The following is an 18,825-nucleotide window of genomic DNA, read 5'->3' as shown; positions in this document are numbered from 1 at the left end:
AGCTGGGCACAGGTAGCCCAGGCATGGTGGTACCAGACAGTCCATTAACTCATCTGGAGGCACAACGGGGTGCCATGTGTGCCATGTCAAGTGCAGTGAACGGAGCTGCCCTCCTGGAGGAGGTGTGCCAGCCCTGGGCTCCGGAAGAGACCCCTGCAGTGGAGGGCGGAGTAGGAGCGCCCAGGAGTGGGCTCTGTGACAGCGCCAGGACCTGCCACCAGGAGGGGTCTCTGTCCAGCAGCATGCCTATGACTCTGAAGCCATTGTGGAAGGATCCAGCCAGTGTCCGCTTTGTTGAAGGATTTCTGTCCATATTTGGGCCACAGCATTAAGGACACAGCAGCCAAGCCTTTTGAGGTCACAGGAGATCCCAAAGGGAAGTGACAGGCCTCTTTATCCAGACTCCTTGTGACCCTCAGAATTTGTCCCTGTGGCACTGACTCTCCAGGGAGGCAGGTTTCCCTCCAGGGGAGCTGCACCCACACTTGAAGGATAAAGGGAGTTTGACGCTTGAGTGGAATGAGCGGGCGCTCCAGGCATAGCAGACGGACGGCGTGTGCCCAGTGGGGGCAGAGGGAGCTCCAGGGGTTCAGGAGGACTGCTGGGAGGGCTCCAGGGGGCTGGCCCAATGTGAGGCTGGAGGGCAAGGGCCAGGCCGAGAAGTGAGGACAGTGGGGGTCACGGCAGGATTTGAAACAAGGACAGCACAGCCATATTAGCCACATTTGTGTTTGGGGATGAGCAATCGGCTGCCCCCTGGAGGGGAGATGAGGGGGTGAGACTGGGCAGGAAGCCCAGCAGGAGGCCAGGGTGCAGACCCCTGGAGAGCCTGGAGTGGAGCCACGCTTCAGGGGCAAACCCAGGCTATCCCCGTGGTTGATGGTGGGGAATCCAAGCGCGCCCGCCACAGTTCCTGGTGTGGGCGGTAAGTAGGATCAGGGAGCAGCAACTGAGGTTCGGCAGTGAAGGACCAAGTGTGCAGGGCCTGGTGGGGGCCATCTGGGCAAAGATGCCCATGGGGCAGCTGGACACCAAGTATCTCATCAGTGGACAAGCCCTGAAGACAGAGTCCTCAGGGGCCTGGGGCAACAGTGAACAGCCACCGCCTCCACCCTGGCCGTCTGTCTACGCTAAGTGAGCTGGGTCCTGATCCTGGAGCTCTTGGAGGGACAGGTAGGCATCAGTGTTCAGGGTCAGGCGAGAGGCAGGGGCCCTGCCCTGGCATTGCCCAGGAGAGCTGGCCCAGGGGAAGCTGGCTCCCTCCCCAGGGCCAGGGCCAGGCGCCTCCTCTCCTGCACCCTCCAGGGGCGACTGGAAACCCGCCAGCTCAGTGGCTCCCGGGGTGGGAGGCCATAGGGGCTGGGGGTCCCAGTCTTCGGGGACTCCCTCCTGCAGGGAGGGGGGCAGCCTGTCTTCACCAGCCCCAGTCTCCCCCAGGGCAGTGTTTGGGGGGCTCGAGCCACCGAGAAGACTGGGGGAGAAGAGCAGCAGACCATCCCTGGGGGGAAAGGTGCAGTAGGCATCGTCATCGTCTGGCAGAGGGGGCAGGGGCGGGAGGGGAGACCCCTCGGGCGCCCCGGGCCCACCCCCATCTGGCTCCTCGGCGCAGGGGTCATAGGTGAAGTACACCTGGCAGGCCTCGATCTCCAGCGCGTCCGGGAGGTGGAAGAAGAAGTAGCCTTGGTTGGTGAAGCAGCTGGTCAGCGAGTGGCCGCTGGTCTCGAGGGAGGGCGAGGGCCCCTTGTCCTGCTGCAGCAGGAGCAGCTGCGCGGCCTTCGTGCCCCTGTCCAGCACCTCCAGGGGCGAGATGTCGGGCGCCGGGCCGCTGGGGCTGAAGGAGGACGAGGGGAAGGGCGAGGACAGCCACTTCTGCCAGGAGACAGAGCAGGGGAGGGTGAGTGGGATGCCTCCTCCGGGTTCCCAGCAAAACTCCTAGCTCCTCCTCCTCCAGCAAGCTTCTGCAGGCCGCCCCTCGGGGAAGCCCTCCCTGACTGTTCCCCGAGACCCCGCAGCCAGTGGGCAGTCAGCCCAGCGCAGGCCTTCCTAGCTCACTGCAGGTGCCGGGGAATGTGCTGGCCCAGTGAGTGGCCGCCGACTGAGCACCTGCTATGAGCCTGGCGCTGGTCTAGGTACTGAGGACAGCAAAGGGTAGAATGTCAATGTCTGGGGCGGGGGGACCAGCCTGAGTGTTGAATCAACCAACCAGTGCGAGGCAGACATCCCAAGGGTGCATCCGGTTCACTGCACTGAGAGGCCCTGGCTCTGACCGCCCCGCCAGCCGCTAGAGCTGGGACCCAGGCTGCCTATCACACCGCCATGGAGACATCTCTGGTGGGGAACTAAGGGTCCCCCATTCGCTGATTCCTCCCAGTGCCCTGTGCCTCCCTTCCGCCCGCCCTCCCTCCACAGAGAGGGGAGCGTGCTCCTCAGAGCATTTCTCAGTTGCTGCAGAGCCCAGAGGGCCCTGGGCAGGAGGGAAACCGGGTTCCTCTCACTAGCTGTGTGACCCTGGGCAGGTCCCTGCACCTTTCTGAGCCTCAATTCCACAGCAGTCAGCTGTATCTTCCCTGCTTCCTCACTGTGGACCTGCAGGGAGCTGTAAAGTGATAAAATGAAGGTAGGGTGCAGCTGTACAGCAGAGATGTGGGGGCGGTGGGCCCCTCAGGGTGGTGTGAAGGGGGCCTCGGGTGGGTGCATTTGAGAACCCCAATAGTTCTCTGTCCTGGGAGCCCCTAGCAGCTGGACCACAGTCCCTAGAGCCCAGAGACCAGGCCTGATGGGCTCTCCCCTGCACTCCTGTGCCCGGCAAAGAGCCTGGGCGGCCTATCAATGTATTTCAGATGAATGAATGGACCAGTAGAGAGATGTCCTGTTTCTCCCCCCCAGAGCGAGTTTCTGGAGCTAAGCCAGGTGTTACACAGATGCACAGGCACACACATGTGCACTCATACCCCATACATATATATATGCACACATGCATGCACACACACCCACACACCACTCAACAAAATCTACCTCCGCCCCCAAAGCAGGAGTTTGTGTTACAGGAGAAAAACCCAAGAGAGTGAGACCCTAGGGCAGCGGTTCTCAACCTGTGGGTCGTGACCCCTTTGGGAGTCGAACGACCCTTTCACAGGGGTCGCCTAAGATTATCGGGAAACAAAATTACAGTTATGAAGTAGCAACGAAAATAATTTAAGGTTGGGGGTCACCACAACATGAGGCGCTGTATTAAAGGGCCGCGGCTTCAGGAAGGCCGAGAACCACTGCTCTCGGGCAAACTGAGGATGGCAAGGAAGGGCGGCCAACCTGGACAGGGGACAGAGCGCGGGCCGCGTGGGTCCACAGAGGAAGTGGAGGGCAGAGCCAGGTGGCCGCACAGCCAGAGCAGAGGCCAGGCCTGCGGCCAGTGCTGGGGTGCCAGGCCTCCCTGGGCCCTCGGAGTGTGTGACCAGCCCCTTCCTGGGCCCAGGCCTCCGCCCACAATGCCCTGCAGCAGAGCTGGGGGCACAGGGAAGCCCCTCCTCCATGCACGCACACACGCACACACTCACGTGCACTCCCGGGTCCCATGGACAGGGCAGCAGGCTTATGGCCTTGCAGCTGGGGATCCCGGGACAGAGGGAGGAGCAGGCTTCTCACTCAGACACAGAGCGTGGGGGGTCTCTCTGGACCAGCCCCAGCCCCCAGCCGCATCTAGTGTCCCCAGGGACCCCTCCCTGCATCAGGCCTGGGGCAGGTGTCTAACGGGGGCTGATCTCGTGGGAAGCTGGGGTGGTTTGTAGCTCTCCAGGAAGGACCTCACTTGTACCACAAAATGCCGAGGCCCACAGAATCAGAAAGACTTTAGGCTGGAAGAGGACTGAGAGCACACCTAGTCCAGCCCCACGCGGGTCCAGCGTGGGGATCCCGTCAGCCATGTTTTGACACATAGGCAAGACCTGCTTGCCTGCCTTGGTTGATGGGAAGCTCACTTCCTTTAGGGCTGAAGGAGGAGTTTTAAGTTGCTGCATCCCTCCACACTGAGAGCACTGCAGGTAAGATACCCCAGTCTTTGGGATACCCCAGAGTTTTCCGACGAAGGGGCCCTGACTGGCCCCGATAGAGGACTCCAAAGCCAGCTCGTGAGTCTGACCCAGGGCCTTTCAGCCCCCCAGCACTCCTGACCCCCATCACCCCACCTCATCCCCTCCCCCCCAGATCTGGGGAGCCTGCGGTAGGGGGTGGGGAGGGTGGCAGAGGCAACCCACCACATTCCCCCTCCTTCCTGAAGTGGGTGGACTGGGGGAGGGGCCGGCAACTTTGGCCTCAGTTACTCCTGTACAGGCCAGCACTCTGCAAATGAACCTTTCTCATGGCCAGAGGTGACCAGAGGACTTGCGAGGTCTGCGATGAATTGTGGGGACTCTCTGCAGGGGCAGAGGGAGCGTTATTCACCCAGAAAGGTCCCCTCTCTGTGGTGTGGGGAGAACGTGTACCCCACAGGGCAGAGTGAACCGGGAGGGGGGAGTTAGGCCAGAGGCCAGATGGTGGGGCTCCGAGTCAGGGCTGTCATGGTGGCTCTGCCTCTGCACTGCCCAAGGGCACTTGGTTTTGGGGTGGGGTGGGGGTGGGGCTGAATCCCAGCCCATGCTCTGCTTGCCAAGACCTGCTCAGTCAATAGACCGGTGGCAGGAATCCTCGCGAGGGCGCCTTGAGCATGACTGTGGGCCAGGCAATGTTCTCGGGGCCCTCACATAGTAACACAATGTTCCTCCCCATTTTACAGGTGGGCAAACTGGGCACCGAGATGTTCTATAACTTGCCCACAGTCACACAGCCAGGAGGCGGTGGAGCAGGAGGCGGTGGAGCCAGGATGAGAACCAGCAGCCTGCCTCAGACGGGAGGTGCCATTCAGCCTGAGAACGCGGGGGGAGCTGGGGGAAGGGGCCCGCGCCCCCCAGAGGCGGCTCCCTGCGGCATCGGTCTGCTCTCCGTGCAGAAGCCGCTATCCCGGTACCGCCTCCCACCTGCTGGCCCGCTGCCCCGTGCTGGCCCGCCCAGTCAGCTGCCCGCTTCTGCCCTCCCCTTCCGCACTCCTACCTGGAAATCTCCTCCGTGCTCTGAGCTCAGCTGTGAAAAGAACTCCGAGGGATCTGGGATGTGACACTTCAGGACCTTCTTCAACCTGAACGGGGGAGGGAGCGAGGGGAGGAGGGTGAGCAGGGCGGGGGCCACGGGGTTCTGCCATCAGCCCACAGCCCTGAGGGCAGAGCACGGACCCGCTCTATGTCCGATCGTGTATTCGGTCAACGTTCATCGAATGTCCGCTAAGGGAGGACATTGTGCTGGGTGCTGGAACACAAGGCCGGCCGATGCAAGGTCCCTGCTCTCGAGGAGCTGACATTCTCACGAGGAGACAGACACAAACCAAGTGTGCAGCATGACCGCTCGCACTGGACACACGGCAGTGCGCTATGGGACAGGGGTGCGGGGTGGGGACCACACGAGCCAGAGGACAGAGATGGCTGGAGCAGAGCGAACCAGGAGGAGGGGGTCAGGACAGAGGCTGGATGGCGGGGCTCCTTGTCAGGCTGTCATGGACGGTGGTTCAGGCTGTGCACTGCCCAAGGGCCCCCAGTTAGGGGAGAGGTGAGTGGGGGCCGAATTCCAAGCTGAGTGCTCCACCATCAGTAGGTATCTGTGCTAAAACGTATGCCACAACCTCGTGACCCCCGAAAGCCTGTCTGCTGCCCCATGCCCAGGCACAAGCCAGCCCTTCCCCCGCTTCTGGTCTCCAGCCACAACCACCTCCCTGCGCGCTCAGTTTTTGAAATGTCCTCCCTCCTTCCCACCCAGGGCCTTTGCACATGCTGTTTTCTCTGCTCTCCCCATCTGCAGGCCCCCTGAGCTCCTCCTTCAGATTTCAAGGGAATCATCGCTTCCTCCAGGCAGTCCTCCGCCCCCTGCCACCCCTCAGCTGAGGTTCCTCTCCCTGTAGTCTATTCCAATGCACCCAGGACCTTCCTTCCCCTTCCTAACCACGGCATGCCAGTATGTATGCGTATGACTAACCAGTACCCACCTTCCCACTAGGAAGATGGGACCATGGGTTGTGGCCAGCCCTTGAGTTCCCAGAGCTCAGCGCCATGCCTGGCACAGAGCTGGGCTCAGGAAATAAAGGAACAAATGAATGAATGCCCAGACCCAGACAGCCAGGAACACCTACACACACAATAGCTAGCGCGCACACACACACCCCCCCGAGTCCTGAGAGTATTGCTCCAGGCGCCCCCTAGGGCTCTCTCTCCCCTGTTCCTTCATTCTGGTTCCATCTTTGGAGATGGATCACAGGGAAAGGCCAGGTGTTGGCAGGGAAGACTCCTGGGAGGACAGAGGGAGCACTAGTGTGTCCGAGCAGGGGCTCAGATCTGACAGTGACCTGGCAGGAGGTGTGTGTGTCAGCAGGAGCAGGCAAGACAGACGGGGAAGCCAGCCCTCTTACCATGGCCTGAGGTACCGGCAGTTGATCAGCAGGTAGACGAGGATCATGAAGCCAATGGCACCGCTGAGGCCCACGATGATGTGGCCCAGTGAAGGCGCTGCTCACGGTGGGTGGAGAAGCAGGGAGCGGGGTCAGGGAAGTGCCTGGCTCACCCAGATCCCCCAGCATCCCCCCACCTCCGACGTGTGCTGGGGGCAGGCTGATCTCCGACCAAGGCCTTCACCGCATCCCAGCTGGCCTGCTGTGTGCCAGGCGGACATGGGGCCCCGTGCGCCTCCGTCACAGCGCTGTCGTGGTACCCACCCACAGGGGGGGCTGAGAGGTGGAGCAGCCCGCCCCGCCCCTGGAAGGAACCTGGGGTTTGAGATTTCAGGATGGAGAAAGTGAAAGCCTCTCTGGCCTCCGCACCAGCTCACAAGGCTACCAGCAAATCCCATCCCCTCCCCTCCCCGCGTCCCTGTTCCCATCTGGAAAATGGGCACAATTATGCCCCCGCTGCCCACACTGCGGGGTCACGTGAAGTGAGCTCATGGTGACAGACGAGCTCTGAGGCCTCGGCCCAGGCTCCCGACCGGCTGTCCCCAGAGCCGTACCCAGCCACCTCTTCCCGTCAGCTCGTCTTACCCTCAGCCCTCGTCCTGAAGGCCAGCGACCGGCTGTCCCCAGAGCCGTACCCAGCCACCTCTTCCCGTCAGCTCCGTCTTACCCTCAGCCCTCGTCCTGAAGGCCAGCGACCGGCTGTCCCCAGAGCCATACCCAGCCACCTCTTCCCGTCAGCCCGTCTTACCCTCAGCCCTCGTCCTGAAGGCCAGCGGCCGGCTGTCCCCAGAGCCGTACCCAGCCACCTCTTCCCGTCAGCCCGTCTTACCCTCAGCCCTCGTCCTGAAGGCCAGCGGCCGGCTGTCCCCAGAGCCGTACCCAGCCACCTCTTCCCGTCAGCCCGTCTTACCCTCAGCCCTCGTCCTGAAGGCCAGCGGCCGGCTGTCCCCAGAGCCATACCCAGCCACCTCTTCCCGTCAGCCCGTCTTACCCTCAGCCCTCGTCCTGAAGGCCAGCGGCTGGCTCCAGGGGCTCCAGGCCGTGTGGGCGCCTCGCTGGGGCCTGACCCGCACCTGCAGCTCATAGCGGGTGCCTGAAGCGAGTGTCTCCAGGCAGATCCACTGCTGGTTCTGCTTGAGGGTCAGCAGGGAGGCCTCCTGGGGCAGACAATACTGTCAGAGCAAAGGGGCCCCCACTGCCCACCTCACCTCCCACGGCAGGGCCACCCAGGAGGCTGAGCAAAGCAGGGCCTTTCTTTCTCCCCTCTAGGTGCCCTCTCCCCTCCACCCGAACCCCAAACTTCGAAAAGGCTCCCTGACCACCCAGTTGCCTGGGCCCAAACCCCAGGGTCATCCTTAACCCCTTCCTTTCCTTCATCCCCTCGTCCAGAGCCATCTGCCAATCAACTGGCTCCACCTCCAGCACTTGGCTCCACCTCCAGGACCCATTCCGGGCCCTTCCCTTCCCTCCTCTGCTCCCTGCTCGGGGTCTGGGCTCCCACCGCCTCTCAGGCCCCAGGCTGGTCTCCTGCTTCCACCACGTTCTCTATAGTCTGTTCTCTGCACGACCAGAGAGAGGGGTTTTCCCACAGACCTCTCCCATCTCTGCATCCTCCTTTTACTTCTGCGGGTCCCCACCACACCCAGGCCACGGGCCGCCTTTGCAGTGGCCCCTTGCTCCGTTTTGGAAAATCCTCCCAGCTCCTCCTTGACCCTCAGCTCTCAGAGCAGCCTTTCGTGGGCACCTCTCCAGGGAAGTAGCCTGTCCCAGTCCCTCTTAGAAGTGGTATTGCGTTTCATTTTCTTGATCCCTTTTATCAATATCCGATAGTCTTCCGTTTCTGTGTTTGCCGACTGTCTGCCTCCCCTGCCTGTCCCCACACATACACGGGAGCTTCCTGGAAGCGGGAAACCTGCCAGTCTGGCCCTCCACTCTCTCCCCAGCATCCAACACGTGGTAGGTATTCAGTGCGTGTTTGGTGAGTGACTGAGTGAGTGAGTACAGGAGTGAGTGAATGAATAAGCACAGCCCCTGTGGATCTGGTCCACGCTGGTGGGAAGAGCAGAAAGGTGGTGTACCAGGGCCCTGAAATCTCAGGGGAAGTCGCCTCTCTTGGCTATGTAAACCTTGCCCTGGACTCTGCCACCAGCTGGAACCCCTAGGTCGGCAAGGGCACGTGGAGGGAGGGAGAGGCAGGAGCAGGCAGGGGCCTCCGGGGCGCTGCTGTGCCTTAGCCGAGGTGAAGGGTGCACAGGGAGACCGGCACAGGGAGCAGGAAGGGTGCACAGGGAGGTGAAGGGTGCACAGGGAGCGGGAAGGGTGCACAGGGAGACCGGCGCAGGAGCGGGAAGGGTGCACAGGGAGGTGAAGGGTGCGCAGGGAGCGGGAAGCAGGGCAGGTCGGACTGGGCCTCCTACTCACCTCCCAGCTGTGGCCCGGGGACCTTGTCCGGGCCTCGAACTCCAGGTACGTTTTAATGTAGTGGGAGGACTGGGAGACGCTCCAGGTTATGTTGCACCTGTGGGTCCCTATGTGGGTGACTTGCAGGGAGTTAGGGGCCATCAGGCGAACTAGAGGAGTAGGAAGGAGGGGAGAGCAAGCTTTGGGGGTGCTGGATCATGATGCTGAGATGGCAAATCCGAGATATGCTCCCACCTCCCTCTTTGCACCTGCTGTCCCTCCCTCCTGGCGTGCCCTTCCCTCGGAAACCCACAGGGCATCATTGGGATGTCCCCACTCAGGGAAGCCCTCCCCAGGCACCCGCCTGTGCCCCACCCACTTCACTTGTCTCCCTAGCACCCTCGCCACCTGACATAGTGAAGCCGTTTGGGTTCTTTGTTTATTTTCGTTCTCCCTCACCAGTCTGTGAGCTGGCTACAGGCAGGGACTCTGTTCTCGAATGTGTCCTTGGTTTCTGAAACCTCACCTGGCACGTAATAGGCACTTAATTAAATATCTGCTGAATGGATGAGCCAGGGCAGCCTTTCTCTGCACCCAGAAACGGTCTAAGGGTTTTACATGGGCCGTCTCATTCATTTCATTTCATCTCATTAATCTTGCATAACTAGAAAATTTTATGATTCTGAAGTTAAATTGATCTGTTTTAGAATTCTGAGACTTGGCAGAACTCCATGAAAAACAATAAGCGAATGTTTTCTGGGCCGGCGCTAAGCCGTTTCTAAGTCTTGGCTTATAGACTCCTTACAACAACCATGTGCAGCAGACAACTGATTATCCCCATTTTACAGATGAGGAAACTGAGCCCAGACATGTCAAGTGGTCTGCCAGTCAGATTACACTCAGTTAGGCAGGGCTGCACTTAGAACCCTGCCTGGATCCTACCCTCTGCCCCACCTCTTCCCTAGAGATGGCCTCCAGGTCTGGAGGGAGGCAGGAAGGGCCGGGGGTGGGGCCAGGCACTCGGTCATTCCACAGACCTCCTCAGAGCACCTGCTAGATTAGACCTGGTGCTGAGTACTCAGAATGGAGACAGGAAGGCAGAAGCTCTGCCTTCACGGAACTCACAGCCCAGTGAGGGAGACAGACCCATAGTCAGGCAGTGATGACCCAGGACATAAACACCCTGGAAGGGGAGGTACAAAGGGCTGGGAGAGTCTGGGAAGGCCTCCTGGAGGAGGTGATTCTTCACGGAGCCTTGAAGGGGGAGTGGCAATTTTCCGGGTGGGAAGAGCATTCCAGGCCGTGTGACCAGCATGTACAAGGGCTCAGAGGCGTGGATGGGCAAGTCACGTTCGGAGAGCTGGCCTTTGGTGTGGCAGGAACAGAGGCCACACGAGGAGGAAGCCGGGTTCCCAAGTGGCCCTGAGTGAGTGCCAGGGTGAGGAGCCGGGACCTCATCCCAGGGTCGCGGCAGTGAACGTGTCCGACGTAGGTGTGGAAGTTAATGGAGAGACTGGAACAGTGTGATCCCAGAGAGAAAACAGAAAGAGGTACCCACCCCCAGCCTGAATTCTCACTCACGGTTTTCAAAGGGCTTGAAGTTCTGGGCCAGGGCCATCCTCCACCCGTCCCCATCGGGGCATATCACTTCCAACGAGAGGATGTCTGCTGCGGTCAGCATCTGAGACTGCAAGGGAAGGGGGTCAGAGATGTTGCTGGCAGCCGCTGGGGTCGGGAGGGGAGGCCATCAGGATGAGGTGGGGGAGGGGGAGGGCAGGAGTGGGGGCCGAGACTGCAGTGCAGGTGGGGCCCCACCACACAGCCTCACCGTCTAAGGTCGGGTTGGCAAACTTTTTCTGCAAAGGGTCAGATGACAGATATTTTTGGCTTGGCAGGTGATAGGGTCTCTGTTTTAACTGCTCAACTCTGTATACTCAACAGGTAAGAGAATGGTTGTGGCCGTGTGCCAATAAAACTTTATTTACAAAAACGGACAGCAGCCCGGTTTTGGCCCATGGGCTACAGTAGTTTGTCAACCCCTGATCTAAAGTGAAGTGAGTTGCCTTGGGAGGGAGTTCCCAGTCACAAGAGGTGTGCAGGCGGATGAGTCCCCAAGAGGGTCAGGGCTGGAACTATACCTGTGGAAGTGTGATGCCTCCCCTCCCCCCTCCCACCCCCAGCCCCTGACTTTTCTGGAAGGAACAGCCAGGTAGTAAGCATCTGTGGGCAGGCACTGCTCAGGGGCTTCAGCCATTTCTCCGGCTGATTCTCAGCAGTCCAGCCCCGTCCTGCAGGTGAGACACCTGAGGCTCGGACAGGTGAAGGGACTTGCCCAACGTCACGCACCTGGTCCCCAGGGGAACCCAGATTCAAACCTAGGCTCGGTGTCCACAGTCCCACAGAGACTGCAGCCCCGCCCGGCCCGCCGTGCCTGACTGCGGGCTACCAAGTGAGCAGCGTGTGCCCCCCCCTGTCTCCCCCCTGTGCAGAGGCAGCCTGCAGAAGGGAGGCCTGGCGCGGGCTCTGTTAGGGTCTGTGCTCTGGGCCCAGGGTGCCCTTTGTGTGTCCAGGACCCAGGGCACAGTCCTCTGACCTGCTGCAGGCCCACTATGTGCGAACTCGAGCCTGATCATCAGCGTTCCCAGGGCTGGGAGCAACACTTCCTCCCTCTGTACCCCAAGGACCTGCCCGCGCCTTCTTCCAGCTCCCATGGGGGCCAGATTTTCCCAGGTGACACTAGTATTATCATTATTATTATTATTGCTGTTATTGTGGTTGTGAAGATGCCAATAACACATTCTGCCGAGCACTGAGCCTGTGTCAGGCATTCTTCTACCATTGACACACGTTGTCTTGTTGCATTTTCTCCCCATCCACGGGCCAGGCACCATTACTGTCTCGTCCTGCAGCACAGAGGCTTAGGGACGGGCCTAAGGCCACCCCGCGAGGAAAGCCACAGCGAGGTGGGACCAGGACTGGAAGCCGGACCACCTGCTGCGCGCAGACCGGACTGACGCTGCGCCTTCCTCCGCTGCAGGGTCCGTGCCCGTCCCCGCTCCCTCCCGCCTCCGAGACGCAGATAACTTCCTGACGGCTGGACATGGGTCTGGGCGGCCCTGGTGCCCGCCACTGCCAAGGACAGTTTGCCAGGCAAGAATTAGATGCACGCCACCCGGACACGGCCACGAGCCCTTCCAGAGGCAGCCCGGTGCCCTGCGAAAGGCCGGCTGGGGTCGGCAGACCTGGCTGCAACCCCAGCTGTGCCCCTCCCTGGGACCCACTGCGTCCCGTCCAGGGCTTGCTCTACTCTGGGCGGCGGCACGTGCTGTACACTTGGATCAGCCCTGCGGGTAGGCGCCATTATCAGTCCCATTTTATAGACGGGGACACGGGCACAGGAGCCGCCCCATGCCACCCCGCTGGCATACAGTGGGGCCAGGGCCGGAACCCAGGCCGTCCGGTTCCGGAATCCACATACCCGACCCCACACCACCCTGCACTCGGGAAGACCCCGCCAGAGTCCGCTGTGTGGTTATTACTAGCACTGGGGTGCTCTCCCCACTTGAGGAGGAGGGCGGAAGTGTCACAGGACCCCTACGCATGAGGAGGACAGTGGAGCAGAGGCAGGGTGCGAGCCTCCTGCATCCAGCACCGGGGCAGGCCTGCGTGAGGCCCTCCTGCTGGGTCCCGCCCTGGGCAGCCCACTCCACCCAGCTTGCTGGGCCGGCTCCTCTCTAGAAGGACACCCGTGGCACCCGCCCTTTCCCTGGCCCGCTCCCCTCAGCACAGATACTCACATCTGGGGTTCCAAGGATCAGGTTGCAGGACCAGGATGCCGGCCCCGCTGGGAGCAGCTCGCAGGATTTGTTCCAGGACCTTTCAAAGTCAAATAACCTGCTTAGAAATTCCTGCCTAGGGACCCCAGAGCCGGCCCTTAGGATGGTCCCCCTGCAGTGAGGATGCTCTATGCCAACCGCACGGGGTGCCCGTTCCCCTGTCTGCTCTACCTCCGCTCATGAGCACTCCCCACCCCAGCCTGGCCCGCAGAGCCAGAGTGACCGAGAAGCAAACCCGCTCAGGACACAGCCTCCGCACCGAAAGCCCTGCGAAGTCTCCCCACGAGGCTTGACTGGGCCTTGGGAGCCTCGTGGAATCACCACCGCGGGGGCCTTTGCCACTGTCACCAGGATGTTTGCATGTGGCAGTCCCCTCGTCAGCTCCCACCCAGTCCCCAAGTTCCCCAACCACTCCCAAGGCCCCTGTCCCCACAGCTGCTGCAGGGGTCTCTCAAAATCAGGTTACTCCCAAAGCTTGGGGAGCCGCTGTTCTTCCCCCCTTGCCTCTAAGTTCAAGTGCAGCCTCAGTCTACCTGGTCCAGCTCATCTCCAGCCTGGACCCCTACACCCCACTCTCACCCAGAGGAGTCGAAATATCTGGCTCCTACACGCCCCAGACGCCTGTGATACCAAGAGCCTGTGGGTCCCATGAGTTCAAGATTCTCAAAGGACAGACGTCTTGGAGTCTGTCAGTTAGGGTTCCAAGAGTGTCAACGTCAGCGGCTGTAAGGTCCCCCGTCCTGAGACTGCAGCTGGCCAGCCAGCCCCACACTCACCGTCTGTTGGGCTGGGCGTGGATGCGGCAGGGTGCAGCCTGCAGGCCCCCATCCTGGCTCCAGACACAGGAGATGTTGGCTCTCGAGTTATAGAAGCACGTGAGCTGGGAATTGTCTGCCAGCAAGACGAGGTGTGAGAGCTGCCTGCAGGGGCCCGCTGCCCTCCCCTGGGGCCCCCCCACCACCTCTGCTCCCCGCACCCTCAGCCTACTAGATCAGGAGCCCAACAACCCTGACAGACAGAGAAGGGGTTAGTGGCCCTCTTCAGAGAGGACACAATTGAACCCAAGCCTCAAGGTCCCCACAGGCAGGCTGAGGCAGGGCAGGGAGGAGATGCCAGTAGCTTGGAGAGGCATGTGGGTGCAGTGCGGGCCGCACAGAGGGCGAGGGCGAAGACGGACACCTGATCTCTGGCCCCACTGCTCCTGCCTTCGTCCTCCCTGCCTCCTGTCCTGGACGGGGGGCCTTCTGCCAAGAAGCAGGGTCCGGGAGGGCTCTAGAAGGGCCTTGGCCTCCTTCTTAAGGGAAAGCACAGCTGTCCAGATGCCAGGATCCTCACCATTCACTGCTGTGGATGCCCGAGCGATGGCCAGGGGCAGGAGGAAGACGAGGAGGGACAGACACCAGGACACAGCAGGAGCTGCCATCACATCCACAGGTGGGAGCCGGGGAAGGGAGCCCTGGGGGAGGAAGAGGGGAGAGAGCACAGGTGAAAACCCACCCGCCTGCTCAGGGGTGCAGGCCTGCCCTCCACCATGCCACTGTCCAGCCTCAGGGCCTTTGCACCTGCTGGTCTCTGCCCCACGCATGCTCACTCCCTGCCTTCAGGAACTCAGGGACCCACACGTTGTCATTGCTGTGTTCTCTGAGTAAGCTCCGCCCCTTGTTCAGAACTGGAGAAACCGAGGCCCAGGAGAGGGAAAGGTGTGCTCACGTCCTCCTAGGGAGGCCAGCACAGAGCTGGGATGGGAGCCCATCTCCTCTCGACCCTGCTGCCCCGAGACACTACCACCACTGGTCCAGGGGTCGCTACAGGCCAGGCTCTGTCTGAAACTCCAATCGCAGCCATAGGGCGTTTGTTGGAGATACTCTCATGATCCTGTCTGCAGAGGGGGAGCAGGCACAGCTGCCAAGAGGCAGGTGTGGGCCTGAGTCAGGGCGGCTGCCAGAGCCCAGGAGGCCCCCCTCCCCCGCCGTGACTTCTCTGTGTCTTCCCACCCACGGATGCAGTTCACAAGATCAATAAACACATGCTGATCACCTCCTAACGGTACCCGAGGTGCGTGCTGAGCGCTGACGCTCACCCAGAGCTCTGGTGCACCGGCTCAACTTAGCTGCCCCGCAGCTGGGGCTTGGGGGTGCTTGTACTACCCCCTACACAGACGAGCAAAGCAAGGCTCTAAGGCGTTAACCCGGCCAAGTTCATGTGTGCAGAAGAGGCAGAGCTGGGATCCAGTTCCCACGCACGCCCCAAGGCGCGCTCTCTCACGCCATTTCACCCGGCCCAGCCCGGCCCAGACGCTGGTCCCAGAGGTAAAGCCAATGGGCCCCCTGCCCCAGGGAGGCACAGGCCAGTTGGTGGCATGAGGGCTGATGTGGAAAGTGGCCCAGAGAGGCACCTGTGGGCTCTTCTGTGCCCGGCCCACCATCTCCACCAAAGGATGAACTCCCCAGGGTAGGGCTGGTTGCCCCCTTTGGGCCCTCCAAATATTACAGGGCACAGGGTTGGGGCCCCAAAGGGTACAGAGCCCAGTGAAAGGGCTCTCCCAGCAAGCCCCACTGTTCCCCTTAGTCACTCCATCACCACCCTGGGGCACAGGCACCGTCAATCCCCTGGAGGGTGTCACCTGGGGCCAGGCAGGCAACCCCATCCCCAGGACAGACTGTACAGAGCCCCAGGTGCGAGGAGGTGGGGGCAAAGGCGTGCAAGACTGCAGGAGGGTCAGGGCCAACCACAGCCCCAGCAGCATGGTCTAGAGCTCCCGGCCGCCCGAGCCCAAGGACACAGCAACATACAGCAAGAGGGCCAAGTGCACAGGAGGAGGAGGAGAGACAGACGCCATGACAGAGCAGGAGAGTGGAGTGTGCCAGAGGGGTGGGGGCTGGGCGCTCCTAGCAGTGTCTGAGCTGCACCATCATGCAGAAGAGGAAACTGAGTCTCAGTTTAAGAAACCTGCTCCAGGCACAGAACAAGGAAGAGGCCCAGCCTCAGGGAGGGCAAGTCAGACCTTGGAGCCCCAGGCACCTCTGTCCAGGGTTCGCACACACACCCACAAGTCCCTCAGGACTGCAGGGCCCTTCGCACCGACTGACTCATTAGGTCCCGACTCAGTAGGTCCCCGCCACAGCCCTGGGAGGCGAGTGTCATGGGCTTTTTTTTGATAGATGCCAACAATGACACACAGACTGCCCAGGGGCTGAACTCAAAGCAGGTCATCTGATTTCAAGTTAGAAGAAGCCACTGATAACGACAGTGAGGGTGATGGCAAGGAGTTTGAGCACGATGACGGTGACTAATACGCAGCTCCCACTGCCCGGCACTGTCGTTAGCACTTTGCATATATTACCTCACCCACTCCCCGCCACAGCCCTCTGCGCAGCTACAGTTGTGACCTCTTTGCTCAAATGAGGGGACTGAGGCACACAGCAGCGAGCCTCTTGTTCAGGCTCCGGTCGGGTGCGGTAGAGGCTCCAAGGGGCAGATACTGTGCAATGTGGGGTTTGGGGGGCTGGAAAGAGTGTGAAGCAGGAGCTCAGTAGCCAGAGATGAACGCCACTGACCTCTGTACTTGACGAAGACTGCCTTCCCTCGCCCCTCTGACACACACACACACACACTCTCTCTCTCTCACACACACTCACACTCACACACCCTCTCTCTCACACACACTCACACACTAACTCACTCACACTCACACACTCACACACACACTGTCTCACGCTCACATACATACACTCTCTCACACTCTCTCACACACTCACACACACTCACACACTCTCACGCACACTCACATACACACACTCACACTCTCTCACACACATACACACTCACACACTCTCTCACACACTTACACACTCACGCACACATTCACACTCACATACTCACACACACTCTCACGCGCTTACACACTCTCACACACTCACACTCACACACTCACACACACACACACTCTCACACTGACACACACACTCACACACACACACACACTCTCACACACTCTCACACACACTCACACAGGGCTCACTCTTGCTGTTTCGCTCCAGGCAGCATCTCCCCAGTAGGCCTGGGACGCCGGCTGTGGGGAAGGAGGGGCCTGAGGATGGATCTGCTCCCCAGCAGCCCCATCCCACAGTGCTCCCAGCAGTAAGCACAGGAGCCCGGGCCCCAGGGAGAGAGACAGCATGCCTTCCCGGCAGCCCCAGAGAGGGGGCCCTTCTCCCCAGGAGTGCCAGGAGACACTACTGACCTGCCCAGTCACACAGCCAAGTAAAGGACCAATCCAGACTTGAGCCCCGGAGACCTCCCAGCACCCCCACTTCACAGCCCCCCTCGCCCCACAAGCCTCCTCCGCAGCACTTGCCAAGTGGAGCCTCCCCCGGGGGCCATCCCTGTGACCTTCACTTCCAGCCCCCCTGGGGCCGGTGGGCGGGAGCCCCGAGGGAGCCACTGGTACCTGGGGACCGGCAGGGCAGAGTGAGGGCCGATGGCACATCACCTGGGGGAGACATGGGGCTTCGGCAAGCTCTCTCGGGTTCTCTCCGCCGCGGCGACCTCAGCCATCTCCCCGGGGCCCTGCTGGCTCTGGAGACTGCGGCGATGGGGGCAGCAGACTGAAATCCCAGGGCCGCCCACTTCCTGTGCAGAGGCTGGAGGGCACGGCCAGGCTGGGGGGGCGGGGAGATGGGGCTGCTGAGAAAGCCTGAAAGTCCTGAAGGCAGGGCCCTGATAAGATCTTCCTCCTCCGCTGGGGCGGGGCGGGCGGGGGTGTGTGTCAGTTCGGAGGTGATGCTCTTAGACAGACACCTTGCTGCACACAGGGGCCGGGGCAAACCCCTTCTCTTCCCTCCTACACCACCCCACCCCATCCCACACAGGCCACCTCAAGCCTCTGACACCTTCATCTGGTCACACATACCCCCTCTGACACCCAGGCCGTACACAAACCTGTCCCTGCCCTTCCGACTGGCACCAGACCCGTCTCTGTGACCTCCCCCTCCCTCCGCTCCCAGGAAGCCCCTTACCCACTGCAGCATTGTCAGGTGACTCTTGGGGGCTTTACAAACAGTTTGATGGTCACTCATTGAACATTCTAGAACCTTCCTCTCAAGTCATGGTTTTTAGCCTTTTTCCCCTCCTTTTTTGAGGGGAACGGGCTCAACTCGGGGATTTTTTAAATGATGAAAATGTACAGACCCCTCTTTAGAAAAGTGCATGTTTATTAATATGGTTTCCCAGGCCCAGCAACCCTGTGAGGTTGCATCCAGAGTCCTAACGGGCAGTTCAGGCCCTGGCCGGCCAGCCCAGTTGGTTAGAGCGTCGTTCCCAGTCTAGGAGGTTGTGGTTCGATCCCCGGTCAGGGCATGTGCAAGAGTCAACCAATGAAGGCATAAATACACGGAACAAATCGATCTCTCTCAAAGTAATAAATAAAAAATGTTAAAAATTAACTTTTAAGAAGCAGCTCCACTCTCTCCCTTCCTCTGGATTTTAATAGCCCTGCTTGTGAGTGGCTGTCTGTTCGGAAGAAGGGAAGAAGGGGAGGGCGAGGGGAGGGCGGGCAGCTCTGCAGAGCCCCTGACTGCAGGGCAGCAGGAAAGCAAGGGAAAGGCCCCCAGAAGAGGGTCAGCCCAGCTCCTGAGCGGGAGCGGTGCAGGAAGACCAGGCCCAAGGTGCCTGGGAGCAGTGACCCTGCCTCTCTGTGCTAGCAAAAGGCTAACAATTTCTGTGGGTCTGTCTGTCAAGAAGGCTAACAGCCCGGCCGGTGTGGCTCAGGGGTTGAGCGTCGACCCAGCACCAAGAGGTCCCGGTGTGATTCCCGGTCAGGGCACATGCCCAGGTTGTGGGCGCGATCCCCAGTGGGGGGCATGCAGGAGGCGGCCAATCGATGTTCTCTCTCATCGATGTCTCTATCTCTCTCCCTCTCCCTTCCTCTCTCTTTAAGGTCAATAAAGAAAAATTATTTTTTTTTAAAAAAAAACTGTTTTGAAAGGCTAACAATGGCCCTGAGCGCAGACAGCAGCTGCGGTGAAGGCCAGTCCTCTGCACCCCCGCACGGCTCCCTGGCTGCAG

The 18,825-nt window shown here is 60.7% G+C and overlaps 1 protein-coding gene across 2 annotated transcripts; it reads right to left on the bottom strand.

Moving 5' to 3' along the window:
• Positions 1-705: 705 nt before the first annotated feature.
• IL2RB (interleukin 2 receptor subunit beta) lies at positions 706-17,322 on the bottom strand. Of its 2 annotated transcripts, none has more exons than XM_036252038.1 (10): positions 17,210-17,322; positions 14,095-14,215; positions 13,536-13,650; positions 12,721-12,799; positions 10,505-10,610; positions 8,945-9,093; positions 7,515-7,680; positions 6,485-6,581; positions 5,083-5,167; positions 706-1,869 (listed from the first exon to the last, which is right to left on the bottom strand). In XM_036252038.1, the coding sequence occupies exons 1-10, from the start codon at positions 17,246-17,248 to the stop codon at positions 1,126-1,128; spliced, it is 1,701 nt and encodes a 566-aa protein (XP_036107931.1). In that variant the 5' UTR covers positions 17,249-17,322; the 3' UTR covers positions 706-1,125. The 2 variants fall into 2 exon arrangements, with proteins under 2 accessions (XP_036107931.1, XP_036107932.1); XM_036252039.1 differs by having other exon boundaries at positions 17,252-17,317.
• Between the last annotated feature and the right edge of the window lie 1,503 nt (positions 17,323-18,825).

The sequence above is a fragment of the Molossus molossus genome, unplaced genomic scaffold (assembly GCF_014108415.1).
Source record: "Molossus molossus isolate mMolMol1 unplaced genomic scaffold, mMolMol1.p scaffold_m16_p_10, whole genome shotgun sequence".
NCBI lineage: Eukaryota > Metazoa > Chordata > Mammalia > Chiroptera > Molossidae > Molossus > Molossus molossus.
The sequence above is the reverse complement of the archived record's forward strand: the minus strand, read 5'-3'. Positions and strand labels throughout refer to the sequence as shown.

What these genes read in the sequence shown, in the direction of transcription:
- IL2RB (XM_036252038.1), bottom strand. Translation starts at nt 17,248, where the DNA reads ATGTGCCATCGGCCCTCACTCTGCCCTGCCGGTCCCCAG. An exon ending in CTTCAAGCCCTTTGAAAACC is followed by an intron (nt 9,094 to 10,504) that starts GTGAGTGAGAAT and finishes CTACTCCTCTAG; the next exon opens with TTCGCCTGATGGCCCCTAAC. An exon ending in TGCCGGTACCTCAGGCCATG is followed by an intron (nt 5,168 to 6,484) that starts GTAAGAGGGCTG and finishes TCCCCCGTTCAG; the next exon opens with GTTGAAGAAGGTCCTGAAGT.